The sequence below is a fragment of the Propithecus coquereli genome, unplaced genomic scaffold, assembly GCF_000956105.1.
Source record: "Propithecus coquereli isolate 6110/MARCELLA unplaced genomic scaffold, Pcoq_1.0 Scaffold18, whole genome shotgun sequence".
Lineage (NCBI taxonomy): Eukaryota > Metazoa > Chordata > Mammalia > Primates > Indriidae > Propithecus > Propithecus coquereli.
Window position 1 is genome coordinate 1,518,580 of NW_012142745.1, and position 23,153 is coordinate 1,541,732.

The 23,153-nt window shown below is 58.9% G+C and overlaps 2 protein-coding genes across 4 annotated transcripts in view; one reads left to right on the forward strand and one right to left on the reverse strand.

Moving 5' to 3' along the window:
* Nucleotides 1-3,672, forward strand: part of TMEM198 (transmembrane protein 198) — a 7,347-nt gene extending 3,675 nt beyond the window's left edge. For both annotated transcript variants that reach the window (XM_012642556.1, XM_012642555.1), the window contains 3 exons: nt 568-1,143; nt 2,227-2,429; nt 2,784-3,672. In XM_012642556.1, the coding sequence (XP_012498010.1) occupies nt 568-1,143; nt 2,227-2,429; nt 2,784-2,921 (917 nt within the window). In that variant the 3' untranslated portion in view covers nt 2,922-3,672. The remainder of the gene's footprint in view (nt 1-567; nt 1,144-2,226; nt 2,430-2,783) is intronic.
* A 136-nt stretch (nt 3,673-3,808) lies between these two features.
* Nucleotides 3,809-23,124, reverse strand: OBSL1 (obscurin-like 1). Of its 2 annotated transcripts, XM_012642557.1 has the most exons (21): nt 21,795-23,124; nt 20,115-20,384; nt 19,776-20,027; nt 19,330-19,632; nt 18,855-19,151; nt 17,621-17,893; nt 16,150-16,422; nt 15,137-15,409; nt 12,159-12,431; nt 11,111-11,386; nt 10,749-11,036; nt 10,288-10,563; nt 9,389-9,658; nt 8,973-9,245; nt 7,728-7,994; nt 6,665-6,777; nt 5,979-6,135; nt 5,656-5,817; nt 5,218-5,322; nt 4,645-4,914; nt 3,809-3,939 (listed from the first exon to the last, which is right to left on the reverse strand). In XM_012642557.1, the coding sequence occupies exons 1-21, from the start codon at nt 22,804-22,806 to the stop codon at nt 3,932-3,934; spliced, it is 5,691 nt and encodes a 1,896-aa protein (XP_012498011.1). In that variant the 5' UTR covers nt 22,807-23,124; the 3' UTR covers nt 3,809-3,931. The 2 variants fall into 2 exon arrangements, with proteins under 2 accessions (XP_012498011.1, XP_012498012.1); XM_012642558.1 differs by lacking the exons at nt 3,809-3,939; nt 4,645-4,914; nt 5,218-5,322; ... (8 more) ...; nt 11,111-11,386; nt 12,159-12,431 and adding an exon at nt 14,477-14,768.
* Between the last annotated feature and the right edge of the window lie 29 nt (nt 23,125-23,153).

Here is a 23,153-nt window from a genome sequence, read left to right on the forward strand (position 1 = left end):
GCCTCGGCCTCCCAGAGAGCTAGGATTACAGGCGTGAGCTACTGCGCCCGGCCCACACCAGCTAATTTTAAAAGATATTTTGTGGTGACAGGGTTGTGCTATGTTCCCCAGACTGGTCTCAAACTCCTGGCCTCAAGTGATCCTTCTGCCTCAGCTTCCCAAAGCACTTGGATTACAGGCATGAGACACCATGCCCAGCCCCCCAGTGACTTTTTTGCTCATCTCCCTGTGACTCCTGTGATCCCAAAGACTCCAATACTCCATTATTGATTCACTCTTGACTCCGATGATCTGTCCTGACTCCTGTGACCCTCAAAGACCCCACATCATTATCTCAATGATTATGCCTGTTTTTCCAGTGACCCCCAATGGCCATATCTCCCTGACCTCCCCTGACCTCAGTGGCCCCATCACTAATGCCCTCATGACCCAGTGACCCCCAATTCTCTGATCTTAGTATCCTTGTCTCTGGTTCCCTTGTGATCCTATGTCCCTGACCCCTCTGACCTCCTCCCTCCAGCCTGATGACCTCATTTTGGCCCCTCACTAGCCCCTGTTCCCCTCTAGGTTACCGCTGCTTCAAGGCAGTGCTCTTCCTCACTGGGTTGCTGTTTGGCTCAGTGGTCATCTTCCTCCTGTGCTACCGAGAGCGGGTGCTGGAGACACAGCTGAGTGCTGGGGCGAGCGCGGGCATTGCGCTGGGCATCGGGCTGCTCTGCGGACTGGTGGCCATGCTGGTGCGCAGCGTGGGCCTCTTCCTGGTGGGGCTGCTGCTCGGGCTGCTGCTCGCCGCTGCGGCCCTACTGGGCTCCGCACCCTACTACCAGCCAGGCTCTGTGTGGGGTCCTCTGGGGCTGCTGCTGGGGGGCGGCCTGCTCTGTGCCCTGCTCACTCTGCGCTGGCCCCGCCCACTCACCACCCTGGCCACCGCCGTGACTGGTGCTGCGCTCATCGCCACCGCCGCAGACTACTTTGCCGAGCTGCTACTGCTGGGGCGCTACGTGGTGGAGCGTCTACGAGCTGCCCCCGTGCCCGCCCTCTGCTGGCGGAGCTGGGCCCTGCTGGCACTCTGGCCCCTGCTCAGCCTGATGGGTGTTCTGGTGCAGTGGCGGGTGACCGCCGAGGGGGACTCCCACACAGAAGGTGAGAGGGCAGAGGCCAAGGTGGGCATGATAGGAGTGGATGGCCAGGGGTGGGTAGGGGGCTGAGCGCCTAGGGAGTGGGGGACAGAAGCTGTACACACCAGCAGCAGAAGGCCTCAATGGCATTAGAAAACTGACTTGCTCAGGGTCTGGGAGGATAGGACCCAAGCTCGACCATTCATTCCACAATGTATGGAATAATGTATGAGCTCTGTGCTAACCTCATTCCAGGCACTGAGGATACAGCAGAGATAAAACAGAAAAGGTCCCTGCCCTTAATGCGTATACATTCAGACAACAGACGTGCAAACAAACAAGATAATTCATTGTGCAGAGTGATATGCAAGAGATATGTGGTATAATGTGAAAGAGTGACCTATGGAGGCTATTATAATTAGGGTGGCCAAGGAAGGTTCCTTGAAGGAGGCGACAGGTAAGCAGAGATCTGAAGGATAAGGGGCCAGGCATGCAAAGAACTAGAGAAGAGGGTTAGTGAGGGCGAGGGCCCTGGGAAGGAATGAGCTTGGCTTGTTTGAGGAAGTGGGGCTGGAGTGTGGTAGGTGAAGTTTGGGAGTCAGGCTGATCATGTAGGGCCTCTGGGCCATGATGAGGACTCTGCATTTTATTAGGACAATGAGATGCCATTAGAAGGTTTAAAGTAGGGGAGGATAGATTCTAATTTAGCTCTTGGAGTGCTCATTCTGCTGCTGAGTGTCAAAAGCACTGGAGGGAAGCTAGCATAGAGGGGGAAACCAGTGAGGAAGCAGCTGCGGTTGTCTGATGCAAAGATGATGGTGCTGGCCTAGGTGAGCCACCTATGGCTCAGGATTGGGAGAGGGGTGACAGTGGGAAGGGGATACCTAGAAGTCTATGAATCTTCCATAAAGACCTTTGGAAGAAAAGAACAACAGCGGAAGTCCCATCTGAGAGGTGGGGGACCAAGAAAGGAAGTGATGGGGTGGGAGCAGGGGTTAGGGATAAGGGGAATCTGGAAGCCTGGAGCCCCCAGGTGGGAAGAGAGAGGGAGGGCTTGGGGGTGATGAGGCACATGGGCCTCAGAGACCCTCTGTGCATCCTTCCACAGTGGTCATCAGCCGGCAGCGACGACGTGTACAGTTGATGCGGATTCGGCAGCAGGAAGAGCGCAAGGAGAAACGGCGGAAAAAGAGACCCCCTCGGGCTCCCCCCAGAGGTCCCCGGGCTCCTCCAAGGCCCGGGCCCCCTGACCCTGCTTATCGGCGCAGGCCAGTGCCCATCAAACGCTTCAATGGGGATGTCCTCTCACCGGTGAGCGCCCTGAGCCCCTCCAGCCCAGATCGGGGAGAAGAAAGTGTGCAGACTCCTCCAAGCAGGACTGGGCTTTCCCCAGGAGCTGGTCACTGTCTAGAAGACCTACTGTTTGTCCACCCATTGGATCCCCTGCACCAGGGGCCTGGTGGGCCCAGCTTTGGGATTGGGGGAAAGATGTCCTGAGTATGGATTTTAAGTGGGATGTGGTATGTGGTAGAAATGCTGGATGTGGTGAGGTCCTGGGTCTACGGCAGTCTGGGGGTGTGTAGGCTTTTGGGGGTACAGGAAGAGGTGGCTTTCAGGGCAGCAGTCTGCAATGGAACTCTCACACCTACGTTTACTCCCACACAGAGCTACATCCAGAGCTTCCGAGACCGGCAGACGGGCAGCTCACTGAGCTCCTTCATGGCCTCGCCCACAGACGCGGACTATGAGTACGGGTCCCGGGGGCCACTGACAGCCTGCTCAGGCCCCCCTGTGCGGGTATAGCAGTATCCCTGCCTATCTAGACTCTGCAGTCACCAGCTCTGCCAGCTTGGGGAGGCCTGCCAGGCCACCACCCAGCCCCCTGGCCCTGCAGCCTTTGGCTGTCCCTCTCCCTTCCCTGGAGAGGGCTGGCCTGGCCACTAGAGGGAGGATCTGTCTCAGGCTAGGCCTGGCCTGAGGGGAAAGCCCCCCTCCCAAGCTCCGAAGGGGCTCCTGAGGGACTTGGGGTATAAGCCCCATTGGAGTGTGCTCAGGGTTGTGAGTATGTTGCCTGTGTGTTCGTGTGTGTGTTGGGGGGTAGGCTTGGAGGGGACACTGGGACCCTTGCCTTAGATTTCTGATTGGTAGGGCTTCTCCAGGGTTGGCCCCACCTCCTCTCCCACTGCTGGGGTCCCATGGGCCACTCCCCTGCATGTCTAAGTGGAGAAGGTCTGCTTTCCTCTCCCATCGCTCCACCTCCCAACCAGACTCATCTAAGGGTTCTTGTCCTAGTCCTTGGGGCAAACTGCAGCACCCCTCAGCCTGGTCCCCTGGCCTCTGCAAAGCCACCAGCCTGAGGGCAGAGGCAGGGGATAGGGGTGGGGGGTTCTGCTCTGGGCTGGGTTGGGGAGGGGGTTGGGGGGGCGTAAATGCACGGTGCATGTCTGGTGTCTGTCATGCCACTCTGGACACCTCATGCTTCTGTCTCCCCCAACCCCACTCTCTGTTTTACATCTTTTATAAATGTGCCAAACTGCATGGCCTCTGCCAGGAATGGTGGTCTTTAGTGGCTGGTACTTCCATGGGCCAAGTTGGAAGCACTGCAGCCCTTGGTCCCCTGTGTCACTCATTACACAGGGGCTCCAGGCAAAGTCTGCCCTCCCACTGTCACATAGAGAGACAGGGAAATAAGCTGTAGCACTTTTATTGTTTCCTGACACTTCCGGTTTCCCTGTCTTCCCACCCCTGCCCAGGGTAAGGGCACACGCCTTCCAAGATGTCCAAAGGCACCTGCCTGGCCTGGTTCCATCCTCCTAGTTACCTGCAGAGGAATGACTCCATGTGGGGCTGGGGAGATAGTGGGTACCACCTTCCTCTCCTCTGGCAGAGCCTGGGCACCCACACAGGAAGAGTTGGGCCCTTAGCCTCTGCCCTACCCTTTCTAGGCCTCTGTCAGGGCTGTGGGGGCAGGAAGGTGGGGGTCAGTTAGGGGTGGGGCAAAGCCTGGCATCTGAAGGGAATGAAGGGATTTGGGGTAGAGGGTGGGGCATCTCCTATGTGGAAGAGGAAAGAAATGGGACTAGCTTAGGAGCCCTCTGCCCAGGCTGATGTTGAACTTGCTGAGATGGGCAGAAGCCAGCTGGGCAGCAGCGAGTGGGGTCAGGGATGGCAGGTGGGAAGTGGGGGGGGGGACAGGTTGGGGGCACAGACCAGGGGTGGGTAGGTGGGAAGGAGAGGAACTGGCAGGAATGGGGGTGTTCAGAAGAGACAAATATGGTCCAGAGGCAGCAGGGAGTGAGATGCCCAGACAGGAAGGGGCAAGGGGTGTGGAAAAGTGGGAACAGCTGACTTGAACCAAGAGGTTCCTGTTGAGAACTCAGGGTCCCCTCCAATCCTCAGCCCAACACATCCCAGAACCGACTGCCACCCGAAGTCCTGGAAAGCCTCCCATAGGTGTGTCTTAGCCCACCAGCTCCCAGGCGCCCCCTCCTGCCCCTCTGACCTCTGCCCAATTGGCTTTACTCACCCTCTACCAGCAGCCGTGTGTGGGCACTGTCCTGGCCGGCCTGGCAGCAGTAAGCGCCCTGGTCCTCAGGTCGCACGTCATGGATGACCAGGCTGTGGGTGGGGCCGTGGCTGCGCATCTCATACTTGTCTCCTGGGCACAGCTCGACCCCCTCCCTCAGCCAGCACACGTGGCCACCCAAGCGGGACACAGTCACCTCTAGCACCGCCCGGCGGCCCACCAGAACTGTCTTCTCGAGAGGGGGGCGGCGGCACATCTGGAGAGGCAATGCTGGGGATGAGGGGCTTAAGTTACTAGGGACACGCATGGCCTCCAGGAGGAGAGGCGCAGCTTCCCTCCCTGCGGGCTCCACTCCTGGCCTCAGCCCTCCATGCCACCGGTCTGTTTTTTGTACCTCCAACCCAAAGTCCCTTCCCCAGGAAACGCGCTGCCCTTCCGTGACCTGCCCCAGGAGAGTCCCACGAGGGGAAGGGAAGGGAGAGAGGGAGCATTCCTAGGACCAGCAGCCAGACCGTCAGTCCCAGGGCAGGAGATGATGTCCCCTTCCCTGTCGCCTTAACCCCAGTTGCTTACCCTCCACCTCCAGTAGAGCCAAGGACTGGGCGGGACCCGCCTGGAAGCGGACTTCACCGGCGTCCTCGGCGCGCAACTCGCTCAGCACCAGAATATGTTTCTTCCCTGGGGGTGAGGGGGGCGCTAGCGAGGCCGAAGCCGCCTCTGAGGAGGGTTCGGGGATGAGGGTGGGGCCGGAGAAGGCCCCTGGGTCGGTTCGGACGCCTTAAATGTGCGCTAGGGTGGGCTGCACGGGGATGCGGAGGGAGAAGAGCAGCGCTCCAGGACTCAGAGCTGGGGGCGGGGGAAAGACTGGGGGGCGGGAGAAGGGCCGGGAGGCGGGGATCGTGGGGCGGGGTCCGTTCGGGCCGGAGGCGGGGCTTATCCTGGTGGGGCGGGGTCTGTCTGAGCCTGGGTCAGGACGGCAAGGGGCTAGAGAGCGTGCAAAGGCGGCCGGACCTTCCTGTCGGATGCGGACGCGGCCTCCAGGTCTCAGGGGGCGGCCTCCGAGCTCCCAGCGCCCCGCGGTCTCGGCCTCCGACACGGTGCACTCGAACGTGGCGCCGTCACCTTCGCGGGCGCTCACCGACCGGAGCTCGGAGAGCACAGCCACTGTGCGCTCTGGGGGGCGGAGTCCGGGGCGTGAGGTGGGGGCGGACCGGGACAGGCCACGCCCACTGCCCCCCTCTGTAGAAGCACCCAGCGTCAGCCCCCGGGAAAGAACCGGTCCGCGACTCCAGTGTCCCAAGCAGTGCCCTGCCCCAGCATCGCCCCATACCCACCGCGCACTGTCAGGCGGACAGGCCCGGCGCAGGCCGTCCCCACCGCGCAGCTGTAGGTCCCGGCGTCCGAGGGGCTGCAACGCCGCAACTGAAGAAGGCGGCGCGTGCCGAGGGCCTGGAGCCGGAGCCGAGGGCTGGGGGTGAGCGCGCGCCCGTCCTAGAGGCGGGAGTTGCAGAGAGTCAGGGCGACCGGGGCTGGGCACAGACGGCCTGGCCCTGGAAGGCGGCGGCGCCCTCTGTTGATACCAAGTGGTCTCTAGGCGCGTTTATGCGTGTCTCGTGTTCCCCCGGCTGGGTCGAGCTGTCCCACGCCTTTGGGGCTGCCCCAGGAACTTCTTAGAGAAGATGTCACCCTTTCGGGACGTTAGTCCCACGAAGGGGCACCACAGGCTCAGGAAGCCCAGGGCCAGATACCGACCACACAGGGCATGGGCGCGGATTCTGGAATTAGGCAAACCTGGACTCAAATACGGGCTACCCCTTTTGTCTGCCATTGGGCAGGTAACTTCTCCCCAATGAGCATCAGTTTCTTCATAGATGATAACAAGACCTGCCTCCTGGGCTTGGAAGGATTAAAGGATTAAATGTAACGTCAATCTTGGCACACGTCCACTCCATGCGTATTAGTTGTTTCTGTTTGGGGCATTATTATTGTTATGCTGAAGTGGTTTGGGCTGGGTTCTGACCTTCTCCCAGGTAACATCAGCCAAGGTTTGGGAAAGCTCGCACTCAAACGTAGCTGTGTCGCCCTCGGTCACCTCTAGGTCCTGCGGCCCCCGCACAATGGTCACTGGGACCTCTGGGAGTGGGAGAGGGAGGACAATGCAGAGGGAGCAAGGGTAAGGGCAGGATGGGGACCCCGCTTGCAGGGACAAGGACACACTTAGGCACAAGTAGTCAATAGTGGACACATCTAGACAAGGTGATCAGTGGAAGCCATTGTGAGTGAGGGAGGTGCTGGGACAAATCATCCATGAAGGATGCTAAGGATACTGGTCAGTGGGGGACACAGAAGGGCCAGAGAGTCAATGAGGTAGGAGCAGCCAACTGGGAGTCACACTCTGAGGTTGTTAGTGGGAGACATGCTGGAGGCTAGGGGGGAATTGGAAAACTAGAGCGGAGATGTGAGTGGAGCCACCCATAGGTGGGCATGGTCAGTGAGTCATGCTTGGCTGGAGTGGACAGTAGGAGACACTGGTCAGTGGGGGCACAATGGGGGGCCCTAGAGCAGGCATGGTCAGTGGGGAACATGCTGGGACTTAAAACAAAAATGGGGGACAGTCATGCAGAGTTGTTAGTGTAGTCACCCTTAGGCACAGTCAGTGGGCTGGACGGACTGGAGTGGTCACAGGACACACTGAGGCAGGCACAGAGAGCCCTGGCAGGCAGCATGGTCAGTGGGGTCACTGAGTAGTCGGTGGGGCCACATGCAGGCAGGTAGACAGTAGGGACCACACTGGCATAGGCATGCTCACAGTGACATGGTCAGTGGTTTGCAGGGCATGGGGCAGTCAGTGTCTACACGGGACTGGAGTGGTCAGAGGAGCCACACTCAGGCAGTGCAGTCACTGGGGCCACACAGGGCCAAAGGGTCAGGGGAGCCACACTCTTGCAGGGAGGTCAGTAAAGACCACATTGGGACAAACATGGTCGGTGGGGGCCACATGTGCAGAGGGCTCAGTAGTCACACCCAGGGTGTCAATAGGGCCACACAGGTCACCAGGCAGGTTGTAGTCTTCGAGGCCACACCTCTCACAGTGAGTCTGGCTGCACAGCGCAGGGAATCCACCGTGAAGGAGACGCAGCCCGAGTCGGCCAAGCCCAGTCCATTCAGTACCAGACGGTGAGTGTGGCCCTCCGCGTCAATGTGGCACTTGGGTCCCGGCTGCAGCCGGATTCCACCTCGGGCCCACTCCCCAGTCACACCCTCCTGGGACAGCTCCAGCTGGAAGGTGGCACTGCCCCCCTCACTGACAGTCACATCTTCCAGAGGCCGCAGCACCTTCAGCTGCCTTGCTGGTGGGAGGAGGTGGGAGAGAGGGAGGATGAGGCCTCTAGCTCAGGCAGGGGCTGCAGGGGCTCACCCACCCCGGTCCTGCCTGCATTTCCCAACAGCCCACCTAAGGCCCTGATAAAAGGAGTTCAGAGCCAGGGTGCAGGAAGAAGGGCGCACAGCCGGCCAGACTTGGTGGGGGCGCCATATTGGGGTTAGGAGAGGAGGACACAGGAAAGGGATGAGTGTGGCTAGGGGGGTTCAGAGTCTGGGTGAGGGGTGCTGTGACACCAAGGAGCATGGAATTTGAAGTCAGACACACCGAGATTGGAACCTAGCTCTACCACATAGTTGGTGTGCTGTGTGATCTTTGGCAAACTGCTTGACCTCTCTGGGCACTAGTCCCAATTGTACAAAGTAAATAGCATTGGGACATGGGCTTATCATGACAATGACATGAACGAAATAAATTAAGAGAGAATATGTATCGCCAATGACAACCCTTCACCCAGCTCTGTGTGGATATTTTTCATGTTATCTCAGTTAATGTGCTCAAAGACCCTTGAGGAAGGGATAGCCCCATTTTTAAGGAGACTTGGCCCAGAGAAGTTAGGTAACTTGCATGAGGTCACCCAGGTAATAGAGAGCTCGAGCTTGGCATGGGCGATGCGGGTGCTATTTGCCAGCCATCCCTGCTCCTTAAGTGGGCACGTGTATCCCTGGGGCCCGTGACTGAAGGATCAGTGTGGCAAGTCTTTCTGAAGTACAATATTTATGTTTATAGCAAAGCCAACTTGAAAATATGAAATGGAATGCAAAATCCACACGGACTTCTAAGGTAACTAGAAAAGGTTAAAAAAGAAAAGGTTTGCTTTGGGCAGGCTGCTGCAGGTTCCTCAATGGTGAGGGGCACTTTGGTGGGGGTCTGAAGGGTTCTGGGACAGCCGGGAAGGGCTGTGCTGTGGGGCTGGTGATGTGTTAGGACAGGACGGGGCACTCACGCCTCACGCTGAGCCTGGCCAGGGTGCGATCGTGGTGGCTCTCACAGCCGTAGGTGCCCTGGTCAGCCAGTATGACGCCGTGGATGAAGAGGCGGTGGATGTGGCCATCCTGGGCCATGGACAGGCGAGAGTCTTGGGGCAGGGGCTCCCCACCTCGCACCCAGCGCACGGCCCCCGCTGCACCCACTCGGCCTGTCTCCACCTCGAGGCAAACGTCCTGGCCTTCCTCTGCCCGCACGTCCTGCAGCCGCCGCAGGAACAGCAGCTCCGTCTCTGGTGGGGAAGAGGGAGGAGGCTTGGAGCCTGGTAGGGGCTGGGGGCTGGCCCCTGCGCCATCCCACTGGCCTGTCCCTAGCAGAAGGGCAGGGCTGTACGGGTGCAGGGAACAGAGCATTTCGTCTTCATCAGGACCAAACCTCGAACGTGGAGCCGGGCACTTGTGGCTGTGCTCCCAGCCTGTACAGTCACGGTCCCCGAGTCCCCCAGCTGGCAGCTTCGTAACGTCAGGGTGCGGCTTGAGCCATTCTGGGCCATCTCCAGCTGGGGCCCTGGAGTGACAACAGCCCCATTGCGCAGCCAGGTGACATCGGCATCTGGTGGGGAGACTTCACACCGGAATGTGGCATCATCGCCCTCATGGACAGTTAGTGGTGTCAACTCTGAGACCAGCTTCACCGGCAGCGGCTCTGGAGGGTGGGGCCAGGCAGTGAGCTGGGCTGGGTCTGCCCCCCTCCCTCCTTTTCATCCCCTCCTCAGGGTATGGGCCCTCATTCCCCAGCCACTTAACAAACCTTTCGTGAGGAGCTACTGTGCGTCAGCCATGGGGGGGCATCTCAAAAGACAAGATGCCAACTCCCTGCCACTCCTTTTGGCCAGCTCCTGTCAATCCTGGCCTGGCACCCCCTCCCGCTGACTCCCTAGTAATAGCAGATCATTTGCCATGGACCCTATGTATAGCATTTACTTGTCATGATGGGCCTGTAAGACCAGCACTGTCCCCTCATTCCAGAGCTGGGGCTCAGAGAGGTGAAGAAACTTGGCCAATGTCACACAACTACTGGGGCACAGAATCCAGATTAGGACCTGGGTGGGTCGACTCCAGAGCCCCAGCTTTTAACCACTGGGTGGGCTATGTCTCCTATCTGAGGGTTTCTGGAAAAGGGAGCCGTAAGCCCTCATCCACGTAATAGTCACGCATGCATTGGGTGGAGCCAGAGGCAGAGAGGCAGGGGTGGAGGGATGACTGGGCCCTAGAATGGTGGGGGGTGGTCCTTGGGGTGCCAGGGCCCACAGGGTGTGAGGGGTGCACTATTACCTTCCACGCTGACGAGGAAGATGCGGCTGTCCTGGGTCGCGTCGCACAGGTACTCCCCAGCGTCCCCACTCCGCGCCCCCTGCACCCGCAGCACCTGCCTGGCCCCGGCCTGCTCCAGCTGCACCCGCCCCTGGCTCGCCAGTCGCTCCCCGTCCTTGTACCAGCGCACAGGGCCCCCCGGCCCAGAGAGGTGCACCACGAGCTCTAGGTCCCCGCCTAGGGTGCTTCGAACCCTCGTCTGTGCTGCCTCGGGGGCCACCACCCGCATGGGGGGCTCTGTGGGGTCAGAGCTGGGGGTCACTGGGAGGAGAGGCTTGAGGCTATGAGGGGGCAGTGGCAGGCAAGAGGGGGAAAGGCACTGAGGGAGGGGGGCAAGGGCTGGACAAGGCGTGCTCAAAAAGTGGGGAAACCTATGGGTGTTGGGGTGCTTCTCTCAGGCACTCTGCCCAGACTATACTCACCGGCCACCTGGACAGTGAAGCTGACGCTCGGGGCTCCTGGGGCTGCCCCGGCCTGGCAGGTGTAGAGGCCTGCGTGGGCTAGCCCTGTAGCCCGGATGCAGAGGACACGGCGGGGGCCCTCAGTGTGGAGCTCCAGGCCCTCGTCCTCCTGCACAGGCCTCCCATTGTGGCTCCAGAACACAGGGGCACCAGCCCGGGACAGTTCACAGCTCAGCACCACTGGCTCCCCAGGGGCCACACACAGTGGGCTAGGGGCTGCCTCTGGGGCAAGGAACTGCACTGGTGACTCTGAACAGAGAGAAGAGGGTGTCAGCCTGTGCTTGCCCCTGCCTCCCTGTCCTGGGCTGGCCAGGAGCACTCACCAGCCAGGCTGACGTTGAAGGTGATGGCTTCATCACGGGTCTCACACACATACTCTCCAGCATCCTCAGGCTGGGCATGCGGCAGGGTCAAGGTGCGGGCGGGCCCCTCAGCACCCAACTGCAGGGCTTCTGATGCCTCCACCTCTAGCCCATCCTTGTACCAGCGCACCTGGGACCCAGCAGGAGCCACCTCGCAGCGCAGCTCCACGCGCCCTGGTGTCCCGAACTGTAGATCCAGGCAGCGGGCTGCTGGGTGCACAATCCTCTCTGGTGGGGCTGGTGGGGCCAGAGAGAGGAGGCACACGGGCTCAGCCAGCTGACCCCTCCCTGCCTCACCCCCCAGATTCCCAGCCCTCTCCCCCTGCAGCACAGCTCTAGGGGATGGTGCCAGGCGCAGTCCCTGGGGCACCTGCCGTGTGCCAGGCTCTGTGCCAAGCACACTGCAGCTCTTTTCTCAGTTACCCCGACCGCCCCCCAGGAGGCGCCCCATCACTTTACAGACGAGGGCCTGAGGCCTCTTTAGAGGAAATTGACTTGCCCAAGATCACACAGAAAGAGGCAGATCTGGACTCACACCCGGATCCACTTGACCCAGTGCAAACTCCACTCTACGCCCACCTCACTTCCTATCCCCTTTCCCTGCTTTGCCTCCAATGCATTTATCACTTCCTGACAAACCATCTGTTTTGCTTATTTTTGTCTGTCCACCCTCCCTAGAGTGCAAGTTCCATGGAGGCAGGAGGTTTTGTCTTACTGGTTCACTACTATATCCCCAGCATGTAGAACACTGCGAGCATATAGTAGTTACTCAGTAAGTATTTGTTGAATGAATGAATGAATGAATGGTCATAAATGCTGGGTCCCCTCCCACCAGGCCTCTGGTCACTGTCCCAACCTGATTTGGGCAAGCAGGACTCTCTGATGGCTGAGAATGAGGGGACTAGAGAAGGGGAAGGGGGTGTAGGGGGTGAAGAGTAGTGCTAGTTCGGTGCCTGTCACTCAGCCCCTTGCCTCTTTACCTCCCTGGGGTGCCCCAAAGACTACCCACCTGTGACAGTGACAGTGAAGAAGGCTGAGTCGTCTCCAGCGTCACACACAAACTCGCCCCCATCCTCGGGCAGGGCAGCCGGCAGCACCAGGCGGCAGCGTGGCCCGTCCCTCTCCAGCACCAGGGCCTCGCTCTCCTCCACCTCCAGCCCATCCTTGTACCAGCGCACAGGAGCATCCTCCCGGGACAGCTCACACATCAGCACCACACACTCCAAGGTCACGGCGATCAAGGTCACCTCATCCCGGGGGTATATGATCCGCACTGGGGGCTCTGCAGAGGGGATGCAACCACAGGCTGTCACAAACTGTCACCCACATGATAGTAAGAGTAAAAAGTATAATTATAATAAGCAATAATAGGTCCACAATCTGTTCTCTGAAATCCCTGGGGCCAGAGGTGTTACACAATCTGGAATGATTTGGATTCCAGAAAGATGCGTTTATCATATACCATACGCCTCCCTCAGCCCCCACTGGGGCATCCTCCATCATCGGTCACATCGACACTTCTGCGGAGTAACATATTACATTCACCCTAAGCAGGATACATTAAAAGGTATGTCCATCTTATACAATAAAGGTAGAGCTCTATTCACCCTAAGCAGGATAAAGAGTAGAAACAGCTACCCAGTGGTCAAGCTCAGGTTTTACTGAAATGACTTTGAATACCAAACTTGTAAAAAAACTTTTTGAGAGTTTTTTGAATTTCAGAATTGTGGATAAAGGAGGGTGGATCTGTAATAGCAAACACTTATCACTGCTTCCCGAGGTTCCAGGAGACAGTCCTAAGCGCTAGACTTAGTGACCCTCACGGCAATCCTAGGAGGTGGGTATTGCGTTATCCCCCATTTTCCAGGTGAGGGAACCGGGGCACAGAGTGATTAACTTCCTTAAGGTCACAGCTGGCTACATCTACTCTAGGGCAGGAGGAAGAAATGCCATCTGTTAAAGGGAGGCTCAGACTCTGCAGGCAGTGGTAGGAATTCCAAGCCAAGGTTTGCAGGAACTCAGTAATGCCTTCTGCATCTGTGCATGAGAGTTGCCAGCACCTGTGTGAGAGTTCCCCAGGGATGCTAAATGCTGGTTCTGGGAGCTCATCTGCAAGCACTGGTCACTCCTACACAGAAAGGGAGCCACATCAGTATTGGGGGTAACCAGTGCCTTGAGCCCAGGCCTGCCCACGCACCCATGCTGGGGTGGTCCCCCAGAATCTTCCAAGTTTCCAGCAGACTTTAGCACTCCTTTAGCGTTTGGCCGCCTTGTGGCTGGGCGAGGAACTGCTAGCTTCCCGGTTTTGTAGGGGATGCGTGGGCAGACGCACCCACAAGCACGCACTCAGCCGTCCGCCTCCATGGGGACTGCTGCCTTGGGCCCACACAACCCACCTGCCCAAATGGGCTTGCTCTAAGAGGCTGGAGGATGCAAGCTGGTTTTCCAGGGCCCATCAAGGCCAGGAGATTGCAGAGTCAGCTGCCCAAGGATTGGGGGAGGGGATGGGGTGGTGGGTGAGCACAGGGTGCAGTGATGGTGGCTTGGGTGCCTGCATGGCCCTGGGACCTCAGCCTGGCATCAGACTTGATTCACTCTGGCCTGGAGCAGAGGTGGTATTTGTGTGAACTTCCCTGTGAAGAGTCTGGTATAGGCTGGAATTTGCACGGCTGTGGCCATGATGTCTGGCCAGGACTGGGGGTGGGAGAGAGTGAAGGACAGAACACGTGCAGAAGGCCTCTTTGGCATTGTGGCTTATGTGTGCCAGACTGTACTATCTGGGGTGCAGGGAGTGGGGAGCAGCTCAGGCTGGACTGGGGCAGGGAGGGGGAGAAGATGACAGGCCCGTGCCAGCAGTAGGATGAATGCTCCAGTGCAGCCACTGGGGTTCTTCTGTGCCGCCCAGAGCTGCCTAGGTGGCCCTATGACCCCTGACCCCCTACACACACTGAGATTGGTACTGTGAGCCCTAGCCCCAGAGTCACTTCTGTAACGGTCCTGTGCTTCCCCCTACCCCTGCCTTGAACATCCCCCTCCAACCTCCTGGCCACACCCAGCCGCACTCGGCTGGGCTCCTGCTCCAGTATCAGCTTTGAAGGAACTTCCTGCTCAGCCCCCTCAGGACAGCAGCCCCCAGTCCCGGGCTCTCTATGGTGGCCCTCAACAACCCACACCCTGAGACCTTGTGCACTTGGGAAGGAAGCGACCGTGTTTGTCTGTGTGCTGCTGGCTCTTGTGTGTGGCATGGCGGCTTTCTCCAAGGCCCTCCCTGATCGGCCTGCTCTGCTCTCCTGAGCCCTCTGCCCTCACAGCACTTAGCACCAGGTGTCACTGTACAATTTATTTGCACGTTTATTGGTTTAACACAGGGGTCGCAAACTCAAATGCCCACAGGGGCCAGGTCAGTTAGGTCAGTGGCTGAAGGGTCAGGGTGAGGCAAAAAGGAATGGCAGGGAGGCGCGAGGAGGAATGTGGGCCCCGGTTACGGGGCGCTGCTACTCAGTGCCAGCCGTTCGTCGCCATGGGGGGAAGCGTGACCAGAGCCGCCGGGTCTTCGGCTTTTTCAAGAGGACGCATAACTCCGGATTATTATTTGAACTGTCCTGACTTTGGTAAGACTCTGCAGGCCAAACAAAGCACATGTATGGGCTTTGTGGGGCCCCGGGACTGCCCGTTTGCGACCCCTGGATAACAGCTGCCTCCCCGCTAGACTGGCAGCTGAGAACAGGGACTGTCTGCATTACTCACTAGTGACGCCCACCACCTGGCCCAGAGAAAGTGCTCAGTAAATGAGCTGGTGACACATGGCCAGTTCTGACCTTGGGCATCAGGGAGGGGCCCTGGGCTCTTCCTGGCAGGAGCCCTGGCACATGCACCCACAGCCCACGCCGCCCTCTCCCCAGTGTGCTAGTAGGGGATGTGTGGCCAGTTCCCCCAGGGCTTGGGGCTGTCCTCTGGTGACCCTGAAGAGTTGGGGTGGACCCACACCTGTGACAGTGACAGTGAAGGAGGCTGACTCATCATCGATTTCACACAGGTACTCGCCGGAGTCCTCGAGCTGGACGGCGGGCAGCACTAGGCGGCGGACAGTGTCCTCCTTCTGCAGGAGGAGCGCAGGACTCTCCACCACCTCCTCACCGTCCTTGGTCCAGCGCACCTCGGCCCACGGCCGGAACAGCTCGCAGGTCAGCACCACGCGCTCCAGGCGCACGGCTGCCACATACACCTTGCCGCTGGGGTACACGATCCACGAGGACACGTCTGGAGGACAGGGACAGCCACCGCTGCGCATGAGGGGCTAGGCCTGGTGTGCCCCGCTGCCCTCCCTGATCCAGGCCCTGTCCCTACTCATGGAAGCTAGGCTACCTGCTAAAGAAGAGTGGCCTCCTGTGGACTGTGGCTCACAGCAGCTTAGGCAGTTACAGCTAGAGACACACGGTCTCCTTAATATAGCCGTGGTGGCCAATGAGACCCACGGTCACCAAACCACAGCAGGCATTGTGCTGTGCAGCACACTGGGGACCATGGTGACAGCCTCAGATATAGAAACACTCCACATGCTCTGGGTTGGGACAGGGATAGTACCAAGGGTAGAACTGGGGAGAGGAGGGCTGGGTCCCCACATGCAGCTGGGGTCTCCTGCAGGGCTCAGATCTTCTGACCCCTCTCATGCCTGGGACCACCTGGCCTAGACCCTGCCCTGCAACAGATTTGCATCCTCGTAGTTCCCCTTGGCAGGGGTCTTCAGGAGAATGGAGAAGGCAGGGTTTCCCTGGGGCTAGGTGTAGCCATGACCAATGTGCTCCTGGCAACACATTTCCTGAGTCTGACTAGATCTCGGGTGGAGGAGCAAGAGAGGAGGTCCAATCAGCTAGGGTAAGGGCGGCAGTGGCTGGGAACAGTGACCTAGGAGTGAAAGTGTGACAGCTGCTCCAGTAGGTCTGTCCCACTGTGGCCTGTGACAGTTGCCCTGTCCCACCGTGACCCGCCTGGCCCCCCACCTGTGATGGTGACGGTGAAGTAGGCACGCTCCTCTCCAGCGACACACTGGAATTCGCCCCCATCTGAGGGCTGGGCGGCAGGCAGCACCAGGCGGTGATGGGGCCCTTCACTTTCCAGCATTATGAAGTCACTCTCCTCCACCTCCTGCCCGTCCTTGTACCAGCGCACCGGGGCATCCTCTCGGTCCACCTCACACGTCAGCATGACGCACTCGGAGGTGATGGCATGTACAAACACATGCTCCCGGGGGTCCACAATGTGCACTGGGGGATCTAGGTAGGGAGCAGAGGTGGGGTCACACAGACAGCCCCATACACACAGGACACGAGCCCAAACTGGCAGTGTGGCCAGGAGACACAGTCTCCACAGCGCACTGGGAGGGGCCCAGGGGCGATGACGTGGGATGCTGAGGGCATGGCATATCACATGGCACCCGAGTGCTCCTCCATGAGTCTCCAGAGGATCACAGGTGGCTGGGTGGGAACATGGAAGGAGGGAGGCTCAAAGAATTGGCAGTGGCAGCCACGGTTTGTCCGGGCTGAAGGGAGGTGACTATCACAAGCCACACCAGGGCCATGCTGGCTGCTTCCATTGCAAGGAAGCCCCCAGGATGGACAGGAGGTGGAGAATGACCTAACAAATGGCAATAGTGGGACGGCTGCTCCATACATGCAGTGAGTTCCCTGTCACCAGGTGAATTCGGGCAGGGCCACAGGACCTCCTGGCAATGGTGTTGAAAACAGGACTTCCACTCAAAGCGAGATGAGTGTGCTCCATGGCTCCCAGACTGCCCTCCCAGAGAGTCAGCACTTGGTGAGCGAGGACCCCAAGGCTTCACCCTGGAGATTCTGGCTGGGGATAGTCCAGGGGGCCTGGGCATGTGCATTTGTAACAAGCTCCAGGGTGGTCCCGAAGCGGCCACATGGTCTGCCTCATGAGAACCACGGGACCACTGCACTTAATGTTTCTGTTGACTTTGGCCACCTGGGGCAGCTGGAAAAGCACAGGCCCGGGTGTGACTCCGAGCTGTGTTGTTTGCTGGCTGTTATGACAATGACTGGGAAGTCACATAACCTCTTAGAGCCTCAGTTTCTTTATCTGTGAACTGGAGATATATGGCCCCTCATCTAGTTGTGAAGATGAAATGAAAGTGTAGATTGGACGTACTTAGCCTAGTACTTGACTCAGAGTAGCTGCCCAGGCAATGTCGGCTCCCATCTCTCCCCCTCTTAATTGCATTTTGTTCCCCAACCAACCCAGCAGAGGGTACGTGGAGAGCAAGTGTGCTAGAAGGTTTCGGTACACAAGAGGTTAAGAAGCAAGTGCAGAGTGACCTGAAACACGTCCCCAGGCTCACTGGGCTCTCCCTGGAAGAGACCCCTGGCCCAGCAGGCAGACTGGGGGGTAGGGCTTGCCTGGCCCCCAGAAACAACCTCCACTGGAGGAGCCCAGGCTAGCATGGTTCCTGACCTTGGATGGTGACATCGAAGAAGGCCGAGACCCCTTCCGTTCTGCACTCAAACTCGCCGCTGTCCCGCACTTCAGCCTTGGGCAGGATCAGGCGGTGTTTGCGCCCATCCACCTTCACCACCAGTGACTCGCTTTCCTCCACCTTCTGCCCATCCTTGTACCAAATGGCTGGGAAGTCTGCCCGTGAGAGCTCACAGGTCAGCACCACCCTCTCCGAGGTCGTGAAGGTCAATGACACCTTGTCCTGGGGGTTCAGGATGTGCACTGGGCTCTCTGCGTGGGGAGAAGCACAGATAAGTACCCCTCTCCAGCATGTGTGCTCAGTGTGGCGGTGGATGCGTGGTTGGGGCTTACACGCCAACTCTTAGGAGCAGTGGTTTTGCTGTGCATAAGAATTCCTAGGGAGCCTGCTAAAAATGCAGAATTCTTAGACCCCCAAGCGTGCAGGACCCCCAGGTGATTCTGATATCAGGACCCTGGATCACATTTTGGGAATGCTGCTCCGGTCGTCCTCTGCCTGCGGCGCTGGAAGCTATCACCTCAAGGCCCTGTGCTTGGGCGCCAATGGATTCCTTGATTGGCCTTACAGACTCCAGCAATGGTGAGATGGCAAATGCATGCTCCTTGAACTTTCAGCCCCACAGCCCCAATCGCCCCCCTGAGGGAAGCCTCATTCCCTCTCCTTCCCTGTATCAGCAGATGGCATAGTAGGATTTGGAGCCAGACTGCCTGGGTTCATAATTAGAACCACCACTCATTAGCTTTGGGACTTTGGCCAAGTCACTTAACCTCTCTGTGCCTCATTTCCATATCTAGAAAATGGGGATGACAAAACAACCTATCTTACAGGGCTATCGAGAGGATTGTGTTAATCTATGTAAAGTGATTAGGACTGCCTGGTAGGAAGTTGCTATGACAACGGCAGCTATTAGATAATAGGGCAGGTGGGCTGTCAGGGACTAGTGGCCAGAGTCTCTCAAATGAAATGACAAATGTGACAGAATTATGTAAGCCACAATGCACTCCAGAGAATTGAGATACGATGCTGACAAGATAACAAGGGGCACCATGCCTGTACATAGGGGTTGAAATCGGCCTTCTGGACCTGAGCCCTCAATCTGAACCCATCGCATGGATGCTCCTTACTCTCCTGGCGAGATGTGAGACATGGGAACAGCATCAGACTTTGGTCTCTTGACCCTATCTGCCCACCCGGGTCCCTACCAGCACCAACCTTGGATGGTGAGGGCGGCTGAGTCCTGCACACCAGGGCAGCTGAAGCCCACCAGGGCCCCGCTGTCCTGGTGCTTGACTGCTTGCAGGATCAGTCTGTGTTGTAGGCCCTTCTGCTCCACACGGTACCGCAGGGCTCCAGGGGCCACCTGGCCCTCTGGTTCGTTACTCTTGAGCTCTTCCCCATTAAGGAACCAGGTGCCCTGGATGATGGTGGAGAGATCAAGGGAGAAGACGGCATCTTCCCCGTCGTATACCTGCACATCCTCCAGACCTGCCACCAGGCGAGCTGTGGGCACTGAGGCAGGGACAGAGTGTAGCCATCAGAATGAGAAGGGGCGGCAGAAGGCAGAGGCTGGCGGATGGAAGGCGTATGAGAGACAGGCACTGAGGGCCCAGGAAGGGAAGAGGGGTGATGGGGGGACACAACTTGGGGTGTGGCCACCAACGGGCAGGGTCTGGCAGGACCAACTCACCAAGGTGAGCAGAACCATGGAACACAACGTGGGGACTGCGGCCGTGTTCGCTGACCGTGCAGACGCGGAAGCGGTAGTCACCCTCAGAGGGCACACAGTCCCCCGGCACCTCCACGGCTCCGGCCTTCTCAATGCTGAAGCACTGGATCCAGTCTTCGGAGCCCACCTCCTGCCGCTCCAGCCGGTAGATGAAAGGGGTCTCGGGAGCTGGTTCGGGAGGCTTCCACGTCAACAGAACCGTGTTCTTGTGGCCCTTGAACATCTCTGCCAACACGGGGGGTCCCGGGGGACTGTGCTTGACGCCTGAGACCAAGGCAGGGAATGTGTTCCAGCCTTGCTCAGGCCTCCACAGCCCTTCCACCTTAAATCCACTTCACCGACCAGGCTCTGGCATCTGGTCACCCTCCCGCCCTGGCCCTCCTGTCCAGAGGCCTTCCTGCCCTCACATTTGACTCTAAGCAGGGTGGTGGTACGGGAGTTGCCCAGGCTAAAGGTGACCTCTCCAGCATCTTCTCGGGTGACTCCTGGAAGGACCAGGGCATGCATGTGGCCGGAGCTGCTCTGGCAGGTGGCTGGCAGCTCCTCGCCATCGCGGCTCCAGTGCCCCTCAACCCCAGCCTCTTGCGTCTCCACCAGCAGCACTGCGTTCTCTCCCTCCAGGACATCGAGCTTCCGCGGCAGCCGCTTCACGATGGGCCCTGAGATGTGGACAGGAATCCATCAGCCTGGACTCTGAGCACCTGCCTCAGCCTCAGCCTCGGCCTCCTCCCCACTGGCCAGCCGACCTTTGACCGTCACGTTGGCCACAGTGCGCACCCGGCTCCGCATCTCGCACAGGTAGACGCCATCGTCATCCGCCTTCAGCCTATGGATGATGAGGCGCCGGACGGTGCCCTCTTCAATCTGCTCGTACTTGTGGCAGGGCAGCAGCCGTTGGTCCTCACGGAACCAGGCTGTGGGGATGCGGGAGTTGGGTACTTTACACTCCAGCACAGCAATCCCATGCTCCCTGCCCTCCACGTCCTGTAGGGGCCTTGTGAACCGGAGGCGGGGCTCTGCAGAGAGGGGAGAGACAAGAGAAGGCTCTGGAGAGGGGCCAGACCGGGAGGAGGACTCCTAAACACACCTTAGCTCAGGCTGGTGCTCTTTGCCTAAGGCCAGTAGGCATGTGGAATCACAGGAAAACTGCCAGACGGGAAGTCAGACGGCCTAAATTCTCTTCTGGCCCTGCACTTACTGACCACATCACCTTAAGCAAGTCCATTTGAATACCGCTGGGCCTCAGTTTCCTTACTTGTAAAACAGGGAAAGGGACGGAAGAGGATGGACCAGAACAGTGATTTCCAAACTGTGCCTTGGAGACACCCCATATATTCTGCAAGGGTCTGAGTTGAACTGAAAGTATTTTAGCCCTTTTCAAAACTCTATTTCAAAAAAAAAAAAGAAAACACAATGTTGGAAACAACCAGAGGATTAACTTGAGTTGCTGGAGAAGCAAGATTTTTGTACAGCTCTGGTGAGCTCTTCTTGCCTACCCGCTGGGCTTTTCTTCCTGATGGAGCTCCAGTTCAGCAGTGGTCTGGACAGTTTGTGCACATCGAACTGTACCAGTGAGGTCAGCACTGCAGCCCAGGTGCTACATGCTTGATTTTGTGCCAGGCAGGACTCAGGAGAAACTGCCAACTATTTTTTTCTCCGAGGGAAAAGTTGGGTAATAATTAGTGAAGGTGTAATCCCTTGAGTTGTGATGAAACCCTATTATGGAGTTTTAACTTCTAGTGTGAGTTTGGGATTTTTTTTTCCTTTGAATTTTGTGTTTATGAGTAAAGTAAGCATTTATTAGATATTGCTGGTGATTCTACTTTGAAATATAGATTTTGTCTCCTTCACCTTCCTCTTCTTTCAAATCTGGGGAGCAGCTTAATAAAAGAATAGTCAAAAACTGCAGGACATTTGTCCTCCTCAAGTCTACCTTTCCAGTGAACCGGTTGTTTCTCAAGGTAACGTCTGCAGCGGGGCAAACCTCCACAGGGTTCAGAGACTAGACCTGCTATGAACGCAGCCTCTACTACAAATGTGTGTATTCAATAAAACAGCCCCCTGTTCTCGCTGATTAGCTTTGTAAGCATGTTATCAATTCAGACTTAGCAATTTACACCCACAAAATCTGTCTCACATATTGGGACTCCAGATGTGAATGCAGTTGGGGAAGCCGAGTTAAAACACCAATGAAGTTGAAATCCATTGGAGAAGAGTTCTAGGGCCTTTGACGTTTGTATATCAACCACTCCTTGGTGGTTCTCCACCATCTCCCTCAGAATCACTTGGGGAGTTTGCTAAGAAGTTCCTGATACCTCGGAGACCTACTAAATCTGAATCCTTCAGGGGTGGGAGGCAGCAGGAAATGGTATTTTAATATTCCTGCAGACCCTCCCCACTTCCAGTCTTCTGGGCAGCTGGGGTACCTTTGACATGCAGCTGCACCGCGCTGAGCGTCTGTCCCGCTGAGTTGCGCGCCGCGCACACGTATAGCCCACGGTCCTTGGCCTGGCAGTAGAGCACCTTGAGCACGAAGCCGCCGTCGCGATCTCGGTACATGAGGCGGCGGCGGTCGGGGAGCAGTGGGCGGCCCTCCCAGTGCCATTCGATCTCCGGCTCGGGCTTGCCCATCACGTAGCAGCGAAACTTGGCGTGCTTGCCCTCGTTCACCCAGAAGGTCTTGGGCGCGCACTTGAGCGGCTCCACTACGGGCGCCGGGGCCTCCTCGGGGTCCTCGGGCGGGCTCTCGGGGGGCTGGTGCACCTGGAGCAGCGCGCCCGTCTGCGCGTGGCCGTGCGCGTTGCGGGCGTGACACACGTAGACGCCCGAGTCGGGCAGCCGCGCCGCCAGGATGCGCAGCGCCAGGCTCGCGCCCGGGCCACCCTCGGCGCGGCCTGGCTCGAGCGCGAAGTGGCTGCTGTCCCACACTTCGTCCAGGGCCATCCCGTCCTTCTCCCAGTACAGCGTGGGCTCGGGGAGGCCCCCCACCTGGCACGTCAGCACCACCTCCTCCCCCCGCAGCACCCACTGGGACCGCGGCCCGGTCAGGAACACTGGGACACCCTCCCCGGACCCCGGCGGCGGCAGCGGGCGCTCGGCGGGCTGGGGCTCCGGCTCAGGGGGCGGCGGCTCCAGCACGGTGACGGCGGCCGCCGCGTAGGCCTCGCCCGCCGCGTTGCGGGCGCGGCACACGTAGACCCCCGCATCGGTGGGCAGCGCGCCGCTCAGCAGCAGGCCGTGCTCGGCGCCGTCCGCGGGGAAGCTCAGGCGCTCCGAGGTCTCCAGCTGCTGCCCGCCCTTCTCCCACACGACAGTGGGCGGCGGCTCCCCCAGGACCACGCACTTCAGCTCGGCCTCGGCGCCACTTACCACCCGCACAGGCCGCGGGAAGCGCAGGAAGCACGGGGGGCTCCCCTGATCCCCGGAGCCCGCCTTCATCGCGGCGGCCGCACACGGCCCGCAGCGGCGCTGGGGAAGGGCGGGCGGGCGGCGGGCCCGCCTAGGCCGGGAGCGGCGGCGAGAGGCCTGGAGGCAGGGCGCGTCGGGGACGGGGCGCGGGGACCCGCGGAGCTCTTCCCTGGCCGCCCGCTCCCGGCTCGCCTCCTTACCCTCGGCCCGAACCGCAGCTTTGCGGTGGCGGCGGCGGTTTCCGGGCGGGAGCCTAGAGCTCAGGGGGCAGTCCTTCCTGTCTGCCTTTGCAGTGAGGGGCCCCGCAGCCTCCTCCGCCCGTGGCCTAGCTTCCTGCTCTTAGGAGCCTCTCTTCCCAGCCCCCTCCCACAGCCTGG